Source organism: Cydia splendana, chromosome Z (assembly GCF_910591565.1).
Source record: "Cydia splendana chromosome Z, ilCydSple1.2, whole genome shotgun sequence".
Classification (NCBI taxonomy): Eukaryota; Metazoa; Arthropoda; class Insecta; order Lepidoptera; family Tortricidae; genus Cydia; species Cydia splendana.
In genome coordinates, this window is record NC_085987.1 from 32,958,037 (window position 1) to 32,970,801 (window position 12,765).

At 39.3% G+C, this 12,765-nt stretch overlaps 2 protein-coding genes across 2 annotated transcripts in view; both read right to left on the minus strand.

Moving 5' to 3' along the window:
• Positions 1-4,148, minus strand: part of LOC134805349 (acetyl-coenzyme A synthetase) — a 32,382-nt gene extending 28,234 nt beyond the window's left edge. Inside the window, exon 1 of the mRNA XM_063778684.1 lies at positions 3,762-4,148. Within this exon, the coding sequence (XP_063634754.1) occupies positions 3,762-4,063 (302 nt within the window). The 5' untranslated portion in view covers positions 4,064-4,148. The remainder of the gene's footprint in view (positions 1-3,761) is intronic.
• Positions 4,149-11,080: 6,932 nt separating this feature from the next.
• LOC134804914 (membrane-bound transcription factor site-1 protease) overlaps positions 11,081-12,765 on the minus strand; it is a 38,849-nt gene continuing 37,164 nt past the window's right edge. The window contains exons 19-20 of the mRNA XM_063778235.1: positions 12,549-12,737; positions 11,081-11,911 (exon numbers count right to left, since the gene is read on the minus strand). Coding sequence (XP_063634305.1) covers positions 11,682-11,911; positions 12,549-12,737 — 419 coding nt within the window. The 3' untranslated portion in view covers positions 11,081-11,681. The remainder of the gene's footprint in view (positions 11,912-12,548; positions 12,738-12,765) is intronic.

Here is a 12,765-nt window from a genome sequence, read left to right on the forward strand (position 1 = left end):
GCATAAAAAGTTACATTTAGATGCATAAGACGTTAGCGAATATGTCAATGACAAACTCGTGGTAAGGCTACAGTTGCAGTACATCAAATTGGTGGTTTTCGGAAGCAAATGCTCGAGTTACTTTAGAAAACCCCGAAATCACTTAACACGTGCCTTTAAAAATTGAGGAGTTCCCTCAATTCCTCATGGGTTCCATCATCAGACCAGACCCAAAAATAATACGGAAACACCTTGGAGGTAACTTCTTCCAAACAAAAAAAGAATTACTCAAATCGGATCACAGGTGCTGCCGGAGTAATCGCTAAACATACTTACATTTAAAGAAATCATCATCATTATCATCAAAATAATCATCATCATCAGGTCTACTTCATCAAATTGGTGGTTTTCGGGAGAAAATGCTCGAGTTGCTTAAGAAAACGCCCAAAAACACCAGGCATGTGCCTTTAAAAATTGAGGAGTTCCCTCAATTCCTCATGGATCCCATCATCAGAACAGAACCAAATTAAAATGGGACCAACTCGGAGGTAGCTCCTTTCAAACAAAAAAATAATTACTCAAATCGGACTACGGATGTCGGAGTAATCGGTGAACGTACATAGAAAAGAAAAAAAAATAGCCACAACCGAATACAGAACCTCCTCCTTCTATGAAATTGAAGTCGGTTAAAAATAACATAGACTAATATAATAGGCTACGTAAAAACTAGCCAAGTCAAATCCTTAACTTTAATTACATCCCAAGCGAACTCCAACTTGGCACCCATATAGATCTCAATTCTTTTTACGGCAAAGTCAACACCGCCGTATTTTCTTAATACATATTAAACTTGGCTCTCATTTCACATTTATGTTTTTGATGGGATCAGACTTATCAGAGATAAGAAGTGTTCCTAGAATTGCGGCAACATCGGGATACATTTAAAAGTGCATAGATAAGTAACATACATACATTCTTAATTCTTAGTATCCCATCTTCCTCGCGTTGTCCCGGTTTTTTGCCACGGTTCTTGGGAGCCTGGACTCCGCTTGACAGATTTGGTGTAGGCACTATTTTTTACGAACGTGGGACTGCCATCTGACCTTCCAACCCCCTCTGGACCCAACTATGCCTTATTGGGATTAGTCCGGCCGGCCTAGCCAAGGTTACAATCGCTATCGCTTCGACAACGAAACGCTTTGCTTCTCTCTTTCACTCTTCCATATTCGTGCGACAGTGACAGTTGCGTTTCGATCGCTACAGAGCGTAAGCGATTGGCATGTTGGCTACGCGGCCGGTTTCCTCACGATGTTTTCCTTCACCGAAAAGCGATTGGTAAATATCAAATAATATATCGTACAGTTAAGGTATATACATACTACATCATATCTTAATGTAAGGTGGTTAAGGTTAATATCGAAACGGACAAAGTGCCAAAAATATGTACCCATTGACGTATTATATCTATGGACTGGCCTTACGGGCACTAAAAATGGTACTAGTTCAGCGGTGTGACTCACGAATTCGAGCCAATCGTGCAGTCTAACGCAACTAGTTGCGACCAATCGCGCGCGTGATGCCAACTCATCTACCAATCGCGTGCGTGATGCGAACTCATCAACCAATCGCGTTGTAGCGGTGTCACACCGCTGTACTGGCCCCATTCTTATTGCCCGTAAGGCCAGTCCTGAAATATACACGTCAATGTATGTACCTATATACGAATTGATTGCTCATAGTTACACGGTAGTGTGTACATATTTTTGACACTTTATCCGTCCCGATATTTAATACCTACCTTTTGACTGTACATATTAAGTTCCGAAAAACGCATTGGTACATTGGTACGAGCCGAGGTTTGAACCCGCACCCGCAGTCCCCGGATTGATGAAAGTCGGACACTTACCGTTAGGCTACAGGCGCTCTATACCTACATTCTTAGTTTCCATATGGTTAAATTATAATTATGGGCCACCTGGTTTTCACGGGTGCAATCAGTCAATGTAGATTAAGTAAAGATAACGGTAGATTGAGTAGCGATTCCATTCCATGTACCTAATCACCTGAGCGTCCCTAGGGGGAGTCTTGTAACCATGCACGTGCGAAGCAAAAGCAGAAGGCCCTGCCTCTAGCTTGCCTTAGCCGTACGTCCAGAAAGTCCAGAATTGAGTCGCTAGAGCTACGTTCTCGAGGGTAGATTGGCTATTACCAATAATGTTTTAACTATAGTGATGCCTCTTTACCACGCTACAAATTTGCCCTTGAGCCATCTCAGATGGCCCCAACTCGCCCCATGGCAGCGTGTGAAGCCAAGTTCTAGAAAAAAGAACTGCGCATCGCAGAAGCCGTGTGTTATGGTTATAAGTACACGAAGTGACGAAGCAATTTCTTCGTCTGGACTTATATTATAATATCTATCAATCCTACCATTGCGTCCAGCTATGGAATTGAGTGAATTACTGACGTGCCTTCGTAAATTAACCCCAATTGATAAATTTCCACATTAATATGGGGACTATTTCGGAAAATTTTCATATTATTGAAGAGAATCGAAGTTTCTCGTTTTCAAAACCAACAGTTTCCTTGAAACTATCCTGAAATTTCCAAGGACTTTTCCAAACGGCAAACTTTCCGCGACTTGCACAACTTTATGCGTGAATACAAACCAGACATAAATAACAGTGAAGTTTATAATTTGATATACCTACTTACATACTGGATTTTTTTATGGGTCAATGAGAGCGTGATGAGGGCCCTTATAGGATCACTTTGTTGTCCGTCCGTCAATGTAATGAGTTTGAAATTTAAACCATATACTCAGGTCTACGTTCTCTTCAAGCTGTATAAAGGGGCCCACTGATTAACAGTCCGCCGGACGGTATCGGCCTGTCAGTTGTTCGGAACTGTCAAAATTTTGTTCTAACTGACAGGCCTATACCGTCCGGCGGACTGTTAATCAGTGGGCCCCTTAAGTTAACGTAAAAGAAAGATACGGCCGTTTATGCCGCATAAAACGTAGATTTCGACACTCTCAAGGGAAACAAAATTTATAAGGTACTTCCCGTTAACCTAGAACTAAGAAAATTTGGTAAGTAATATCGTCTTACACTACAAGTACAGCCAGTACAGGAATAAAAATCTCAAACGATGAGATTAAGATCAATTTTTTTTTCTGACGAAAATGTTAAATTGATCATTCTGTATGGACAGGCCTTTAGGAAAAGTTCAACTTCAAGATTTGACTTGGAAAGTCATCTACATTTTGGCTAAGAAATGTTTCTCCTATGGTATATGCAAGTTTCTGTTTTTATACTGTAAGGAGAGTAAGGTCATCATAATTATCCACTCTTTGGTTTGTTGGTAAAAACTAGCCAAGTCAATAACCTTCAATTTATCCTAAGTTGTCTACTTATCTGACTATCTACTGAACCTGGCATTCATTTATATCTCAATTAATTTGTAGGTGAAGCCGACAACCACGCTTACATATACTATACTTAATTTTGAACTTGGCTCCCATTTTCACAGGTGTGTTTGGTAGAATGTTTAATTAATTACTTCGCTACGCGACGCGAGATGAATTAGACAGTATTTTGTGGGTTAGTTACATAATATTGTATTAAGGGGGCTTTAGTAACAGGCAATTGGGCCAAGAGGAGTGATGTAAGGTAAGGAAAAATCAATAAGTTCGCGCGCCGTCTCCGTGGTGCATTCGCTCAGCTGACTATTGATTGTATACATATAGGTACTCATACGTAAAGTAATATCCGTGCTTAACTTACCAGTAATAAGCTATCTTGTCCCCGTGTCCATTCCTCACATTCCGGTCCAATAAATTGAAGCAAATATTAGTGACTGCCCCTTCCATCCATTTGACAAAAATGTTCCCTTTATTCAGGTCGAAATTGTACGATACGAATTTGCCGGGCTGAGCCGGAGTCTGCCAATCGAATTCGCTCGCTATTTGAGACCAAAACTTTTCAGGATCATCTAATGATTGTTTATGCATTTCTTTGTATTTTTCAAAAGACGGCAATAGCGACTTTTCGACAACATAATCGGTAGGTTGGTAAACACGCGACATCGCGGCTGATTGCGTTCGTAATCGCCGCGTAAAACAAGACGGGTGTCTATCCACAACGAGGAACTCACGGTTACTGACAATACTGACGTCTGAGCGTCTGATCTGACGTTCGTTAGTTACTGTGAAGTTCCAGTGTGTGTGTACCAAAGTGCGTACGTCCGTACGTACGCGTATCGACCTTCTGTGGCTGTTTTTTGACGTTTGTGTTGGTTTGGCACTTTAGCACTCGCACTCAACACTGGACGACAGTGTTGCCAACTTGGCATAATTGATGCCAGATCTGGCATATTTTCACTCGCTTTGGCACCAGAGTTGGGCAAAAATTAACTTGAATAAGAATAAGAATAAAAACAGAAATTTTATTCTTATTCAAATCGATTTGAATTAGAATAATTCTTGCACTAGTTATTTTAGAATAAAATTAAGGTGAATAAATCATGTGACTTTTATTTTAAATGCGGAATAAAAAACAGAATAATTATTCTAGAAGTGGGCCTATTCTAACTAAGGTTTTATTCAATTAGAATGTTATTTAGAATTAAGTTAATTTTTGTAGTACAATTGGTTATACATATTTTGTAAGTTGATTTTCATTCCTTCTATTCAAAAGTCGGATTGAATTGATATTTGTTACTTTAGTTTAGGTATAGTACACATTGAATAGTTCCGCTATACACTATCTAGTTCTATCATCCGATTAGGGTGCTTAGCCAACATGCCAAACGTTGACGCTCCGTAGAGTTGCGCAAAGTCTCTCTCTATCACTCTTACATATTAGTGCGATAGAGAGACAGATAGCGTTTCGTTGTCGTAGCACTCGTAGCGCAAACGATTGGGTGCCTAGCTAAGGTGCCAATTTTTGTTTTTAATTTAATAGGTAACCAAATCATTAGGTACAATTTAGGTGTTTTTAGCGCTTTCTGCCTCTATGCGATAGAGAGACAGAGATGGCGTTTCGTTATTGTAGCACAAACGATTGGCATGTTGGCTACGCATCCAAGGTGCCTAGCCAAGATGTCAATTTTTGTTTTTAATTTAATAACCAAATCATTAAGTAAATTTAGCTGTTCTGGGGGCCTAGACCGTATAGGTACTAATTACGTATAGTAGATGTAATAGTAGTTAGTCTCTTGTCTAATTCATACCTATTTTATGGAATAAAATCTTACAAACTGACTGTCGCATAACGCATAGTTTCAGTAACCGTATTATTTTTAATTTACTAACCAAATCATTGGGTTCAATTTAGCTGGTCAAGAGGCCTAGCCAAGATGCCAATCGTTTGCGCTCCGACAACGAAGCGCTTTGTCTCTATCACTCTTACATATTAGTGCGATAGAAAGACGGAGGTAGCGTTTCGTTGATGTAGCGCAAACCATTGGCATGTTGGCTGCGCACTCAAGGTGCCAATTTTTGTTTTTAATTTAATAATCCAATCATCAGGTAAATTTAACCGTTCTGGGGGCCTAGTCAACATGCCAATCGCTTGTGCTCCAACAACGAAGTGCTTTCTTTCTCTATCACTCTTACATATTAGTGCGATAGAGAGGTTTTTTAATTTAATAACCAAATCAGTAGGTAAATTTAGCTGTTCAGGGGGCCTAGCCAATATGCCAATCGCTTGCGCTCCGACAACGAAGTGCTTTCTGTCTCTATCATTCTTACATATTATTGCGATAGAGAGACAGAAATAGCGTTTTGTTGTCGTGGCGCAAACGTTTGGCATGTTGGCTACGCTCCCAAGGTGCCTAGCCAAGTTGCCAATTTTTGTTTTTAATTTAATAACCAAATCATTAGGTAAGTTTAGCTCTTCTGGGGGCCTAGTGAACATGCCAATCGTTTGCGCTCCAACAACGAAGCGCTTTCTGTCTATCACTATTACATATTAGTGGGATAGAGCACTGCGTGCGTCTGCGGCCAGCCTATATTGCCAAACAACAGCAGGCTCGTAACCGTCGTAACTATAGTCTGTCAAGCCATTTCCGTTAGTAAACAAAAGCGGCAAATTAAAAAAAAGTAGGCGAGAAGGATTATCATCTCAAAGAAAATATGAATTTGGCGCCTTTTTCTACTGACAAAGTACGGTGTTTTTTACTGAATATTTTTAGACCATATTATGTTAAGTGTCTATTTTCAAGTGACATTTTAGCATTTTTTTTAGCATATATCAAAAAGCTTTGGCATAATTTTAGCATAATCTAGACATTAGTCTAGCATTTTTTCATAATCCGAGTTGGCAACACTGCTGGACGAGTTCACTATGCTCGTGAAAGAGGTCGTATAGTATGACTTCCGCATGAAATTCGCGTGCGCGGGGATATACCGCGCGCGAACTTTGATATCAAGCTTAGTAAGGAACTAATTATTAAAAGAAATTGGCAAGATGACGTAACGACGTAGTGATAAAATCATGACCGAACGGGATGATCATGTCATGTCCATCTTTCAAAAGGAATGACAGAGCACAAACTTATCTTTCTAGGTACTTATAATCAGGGATCGTTACCGGTATAACTATAAATCAAAATATCTCATAGCATTCACAATATTTCTTTGATATTATAGAATAGTATTTACTTATTTAGGTAAGGATAATGGTTGATCAGATTACCTAAATGAAATGCAAAAATATATATACTTATGTTATAAACAACCGCGATACCGAAATTGAATACCGGTTAATTTGTATGAAAAATATGCCGGTATTCGGTCCCTGCTTATAATAGGGCTATTGCGCTAGTTTTCGTCCAGCTCTAGTTTTTGTCCACTTGACGTTGTTACAAAGAATTGCGTAAAATTTCCCTAATAAATCAATACGGTTAGGTATAACTATTATAGGGTAGTATTCCATCTGTCCAAATCCTTTGTCGAAGGAAAACAATTATGCACTAAGTACATCTATATAGGTAACACCGGGTTTCTTGAATAAAAAGATAATAATCGAAAAGTTCCTTCACTACTGCGGTTTCAGGTGTGCAACGTAGGTGACTAAATAAAACTACTTTATTTCATTTCAAATGTATGTATAAAAATGCTGCAAATGTAATAGGGTTAAATAACTCATTCCCATACATATATGTATAACTTTATAGATCACGTTTTGTAAAGCTAAAGTAAACTTGTACACTACAATGACAGCAAGGAGCCAATAGATTGATTTGTTGAGGGTAGTGGTGACTGTATATTTTCTTACCCCCTACCTTATCCATAAAACTTTACAAGCCTTTAGTCATGGTATAATAATATACTCCGCCTGGCACTCTCTTCCCGACTTTTCGTGGTCACGTGACTGACACAAGCCTACGTCATTATGCGACAGCGCTATATGATAATATGCGATAGCGCTATATAAAGTGGCAATGTTATTGCGACGTAGGCTTGTGTCACTGTGGGAAGAGAAGACCATGTTTTATTAGACTATGCCTTTAGTGAATGTATGGTTTACCCCATCCCTTTCTTGCAAATACTAGTCAAAGTGACAGATTAAGACAAACGATTAATAGCTAGTTCAGGCTCGCAGCGCGTTTGTGAATAACGTCATTAGTCTTTACCCATCTTATACAATCAATTAATCTTTGGTTATACTATACAATATATAGGGTCATTGCGTCAGTTTGCCGTCCAGTGCCTGTTTTCGTCCATTTGGCGTAGTTGCTATAAAGAATTGCGTATCATTTGGATATACAGGTATAGGTATATATTCAAATCATAGGCATTTCTTGAATATATAGGCAAGTACCTAATACGCCAAGTGGACGGAAACTGGCACTGGACAGTAAACTGACGCAATGACCCTACATACCTTGAACCTCGTTAGCGTACCCCGCTTTTTTGGGAAAAAGTGTTAGGTTGCTTGTGAATAAATCTTGTTACAAATGATTTGAAGAAAATATAAAATACAAGTTATGGAGTATCCTTTAAAAAATATCCAAAAACATGTAAACAAAGAATACTGATACAACTGAAACGCAGCATACATTTATTATTTACCTATTTTTATTTAGTAAAAATACCCTTCGTTTACTCAGTTGTAGGCTCAGTTGCGTAAAATATATGAAAGGTGATAGATAACTCTATGCCTATTTGCCGTTTCGTATGTCATTTCTGTCTGGACATTTTTAGATTACATTACATTACATTAAAATAAAAACTTTTGTGTTATGAAGCATTCTAGTTACAACCACGAAGAAAAGGCTTGAAGGGTACTGATTTAATGTTCAAATATTATAATTTCATTTTCACCACACCAGTTCGGAAAGGCTTACTTTGCACTGCAAAAACTGATAAGAAAGTTGTATTTTATCCACATGTGAGGCAAAGTAATATTATGCAAATTTTGAACTGTTTGCTCATGTCATGTTGGCTGATAGACAGTCTGATAGAATGGACTTTTAAAATGATGATTTTGGATGATAAATATCTAATAACATTCATTTAAATTTGATTTGATTTCATTTTGTTTGATGTTTTACAGTTGGCATTTTCCTTGCGTTGGTGTGGTGAAATTTCATTTGTATTAATTTTGACAAGGTTTTTGCCCATTGACATTATATCTAAGGACGGGCCTTACGGGCATTTAGAATGGTACTAGTTCAGCGGTGTCAGTGTCACTCACGAATTCGTGCCAATCATGCAGTCTAACGCAACTAATACTCGTAGTTCGCTTTTTTAGCATTACAAAAAAGATAAACAAAACAATCTTGACGTGTCTTTTTATTGAAAAACACTTTTGATAAATATGTAACAATAGGATTACTAGGATGAAAGGATGATGACACATGTTGATTTTTATAACAAAATCTAGTACAATAGATAGGTAGCAAATGAGCAATTTATGATAATAATGTAAATATTAAAATAATATATATTACGGAAATAATACAAAAATATTAAAATACAGGTCCTGAAAGATTGTATAGCAACTACATATAGGGTAATTGCGTCAGTTTTCCGTCCGGTGTCAGTTTCCGTCCACTTGACGGATTAGTAAATAACACATTTCATTTATAATTTGCTACTATTTGCTACTTGCGAAATATATTTTTTATGTAAATAGATAAATTGTTTAGATATTAAGGATACAATAAGTCCAAATTTGTGAAAAACAAACCTGGTCGATTGATACCATAAATAAAAATTTGGTTAAATTTGTCATCTAGCCTATTATGAATCATATACGATTATTTACATTCTTTTGCTTTCATAAGTACTTAATAGTTACTGATTTTCAATTAAAAGACACGTTAAGATCCTACCTACCTGCGTACCTACTTAGTTTTTTTCTAATGCTAAAAAACGAACTATGTCATCATTTACGAAATTATATATGTCAGTGGCTGAATCATACTCTTTCGCCTGAACGCATATGTAGGTAGGTACGCTCAGCTACACAGAAAAGGTACCCTCTCTACATACAAACTTCTATGCAAGGAGGGAACTTTTTCTCTACTACTGTACTACTGCTCAATATTATTATTTTTCTTTCGAGATCCATATAATATAGACTGTAAGTAGGATTTAAAAACGAGCGTAGCTCGTGTCGGTACACGCATAAAAACGCATTTTCCAAATCTGCCCAGTAGTCTTCAGGTCACTCAGGAAATCGGACTGCGTAAGTACATAAAAAACACAAAGATACCGACGAATGGAGACCCTGCTCCTTAGAAATCTTGAAATCGGTTAAAAAGCTATAAAAATATCGGATAAATTGAAAATAGTCGGCCTTTTTGGAATTGATTAAAACATTTCACATTTCCGCTATAGGTAGTTAAAGTCATATCTTCAGCAACAATGTTTTTTAAGTTTCGGGTACTCGTACTACTTGACAACCCACAAGCTTACCTACAAAGACCATTGCTAGAGTTAGCGCTCTGATTTGAGCCCATTTCTCGAACGGTATTAGTCTAATAAATTATATTAGTGTGTTGTCATGGTAACCCATACGATTTGACAGTTCGTGGACTAATAATATTAGTCTAATACCGTTCGGGAAATGGACCCCTGGGGCCTATTTCTCGTAACTATTAGTTTATGAGTTTATTAGTTATTAGTTACTAGTGTAAAAATTACAAGTATTAATATTTTATGTTTCTCAAATAATTTTACTAGACTAGTCACTAATAGTAGCGGACTAATAATATTATTGGTGTAGTTTGGGTTAATGCACCACCACCCTTGCCATTTGGCCAATTAAAAAAACTCTATGTTGAGGCATCGATAGGAACTAAAGTACCATCTAAGCCACCGGCAACCATGGGCATGCCAGCCTAGTCTGTAAAATCTCTCTGCAATCCGATCCATATTTTCTGGCCATTTAACCAAATCTGGAAACATTTCCTGCACAATAGAATTCACCACTGAATTTACAGCACGACATACCTACACTACTTTTCGAAATACCGTGCATAACGACGACTGCGTGGTATTGGGCTCCAGTGCCCATCCAATGTAAAGTAATAAGAATCATTAACTTCGACGACAAAGCTTGACTTTCTTTTCCGTAAGTCTTTCAAAACCAGGCCCAATGGCTAAAATCAGTTCTTCCAGTTTCACACTAGGCAACCGGAACCTTTCATTAAATTCAATGGCCCCTTTTCGTATTTCGTTTTAAGTATTTCGTAGTTATTCCTCGGAAGGAAAACTCTTCGGCGACGAATAACTATAATTTCGTCCTCCGAACTGTCGGAATCTGACCACATTTTCACAAATGGGTTACTAATAAATTTAGCTAATAGTTTTTACAAGCCTTTTGAGCTTAATAGCTTTACGCATGTAATTTACAAGTGTAATTATTAGCGTACTCTTTTGTGAAACAAAACAGTATTTACTCTTGTTATTATTAGCTAATATTTATTAGTTGGCGACTAGTATCTAATAATTTACAAGTGTAGCTTCGAGAAACGCAAACTTGTAAACTAGTAAAAAGTATTAGCTCATGGACTAATATTATCAGTCTAATAACGTACGAGAAATAGGCCCCAGGTGACACTAACTAACGTGAGCTATTTAATGATGGTGGCATACAAACAAATATTTAATATTTCAATAAATATTCTCTATTAAAAGTATTAAAATTGTCTAATGATCTTCTATATCTACACTTCAACACCAATAACGTCAACAGTTCATAAACTATTAACCGATACACAGCAAAAATATTATACAAAATTATCTATCTACACCTTAAGGGTTCCGACACTTATAAAATCACAGAAGTCTAACGTTAACAACTCACTCGTCAATAAAAGTTCCTCCAAGTTTGGTCCCATCACGGAAAGACAATCCAGTATCACCGACAAATAGACCAGCGGCGCCAGCGTACTAGCGGTGTGGCGGCCTCTATTGCAACAGAATTTGATGTCACCTACAATAATTGACATCGTTTATTCGTTACTACCATGTTAGTCTCACTTCTTAAAGTGATCAATATAATGTAGGTACATCACGTGTTCAGATAGTACAAATATCTCAAAACTCCACTCATCCATCGTTTTTGCATCAGTAGTAGTTACGAGTGTGGCTCGTCATTACCCGTATCTCTCTTAACGAGAGTGTGGTAGCACCCTCAGTTAGAACGTCGTCCGATGAATTTATTCCGCGTTGTATCGTCGTGCCTGTGCTAGGTGGCTAAGGACATGAGTCTCCGGCGGCGGAGTTTGCGGCCGCAGCGTTTCCAGGCGGCAGTGAGGCAGTAGACAAGGGCCGCGACGGCGAGTAGAGTGAGCGCGCGGCTGGCGAGCGTCGGCGCGGCGGGCGCTCCCGGCGCCGAGCCGCCGCGCGCTGCCGCCGCGCCCGCACCGCGCCACGCGCGCGCCGCCGGCTCCGTGCCCTCTGTCTCTGAGCCGCCCACTGTTGATGTAATATAAAACAGTGATATAGTTCAGCTAATGCCATAATAGTACATTGTGCAACTAAATTTTAAATACTCTATACGTAAGTTCCAAAAACTCATCAGTACGAGACAGGATTCAGATTGAAAGTCGGATGTCAGATCCATTCGGCCACCACTGTAACAGGTAAGAATCTTGGCGCAAGTGAGCATCGTCGGTTCAAAGCGCGCTTACTCTGACGAATGTAAGCTTTCCTCCACATATTTGACACATATGTACTGAAATTGCCGCAACATCGTACGCGTTAGAGTGGTATTCCTAGTACCGTCTTTACCATAAGGGCACACGGCGCCCGTGCCCCAACGGGGCCCCGATCTCAGCGGGCTCCGAAGGACAGACAGTAACAGTATATTTGATTATTCAAAATAAATAGAAGATCATAGTAGAAAAATGTTAGTTTAATTTGCTTTCTTTACTTTCCAAAAGGGCCCCAAATTCTTATGTGCCCAAGGGCCCCCGCATAGTTTAAGACAGTCCTGGGTATTCCACCTGTCCAATTTCTTTGTCCAATGTGCATTGCGTCTCACTCCACCACCAATATATTAGACAGATGGAATACCACCCTTACGAACGACGGTGCACGGCCGCATATGTACCGATAGTCCTGGGGTCGGTGGGCGGGTGGCGGGGCGCGAGCGTGCGCGCGGCGGGCGGCGCGTGCACGGCGCGCGCGGGCAGCGGCTCGCGCCGCGGGCACTCCGGCGCCGGCCGCGGCCCGCTCTCGTCCGGGGCCAGCACGCGCGAGTATGCGTGCAGGCGCCCGCCCGACGCGCGTTTAGGCAAATCTGCAAATGAGGTAAAAAAACCCACATG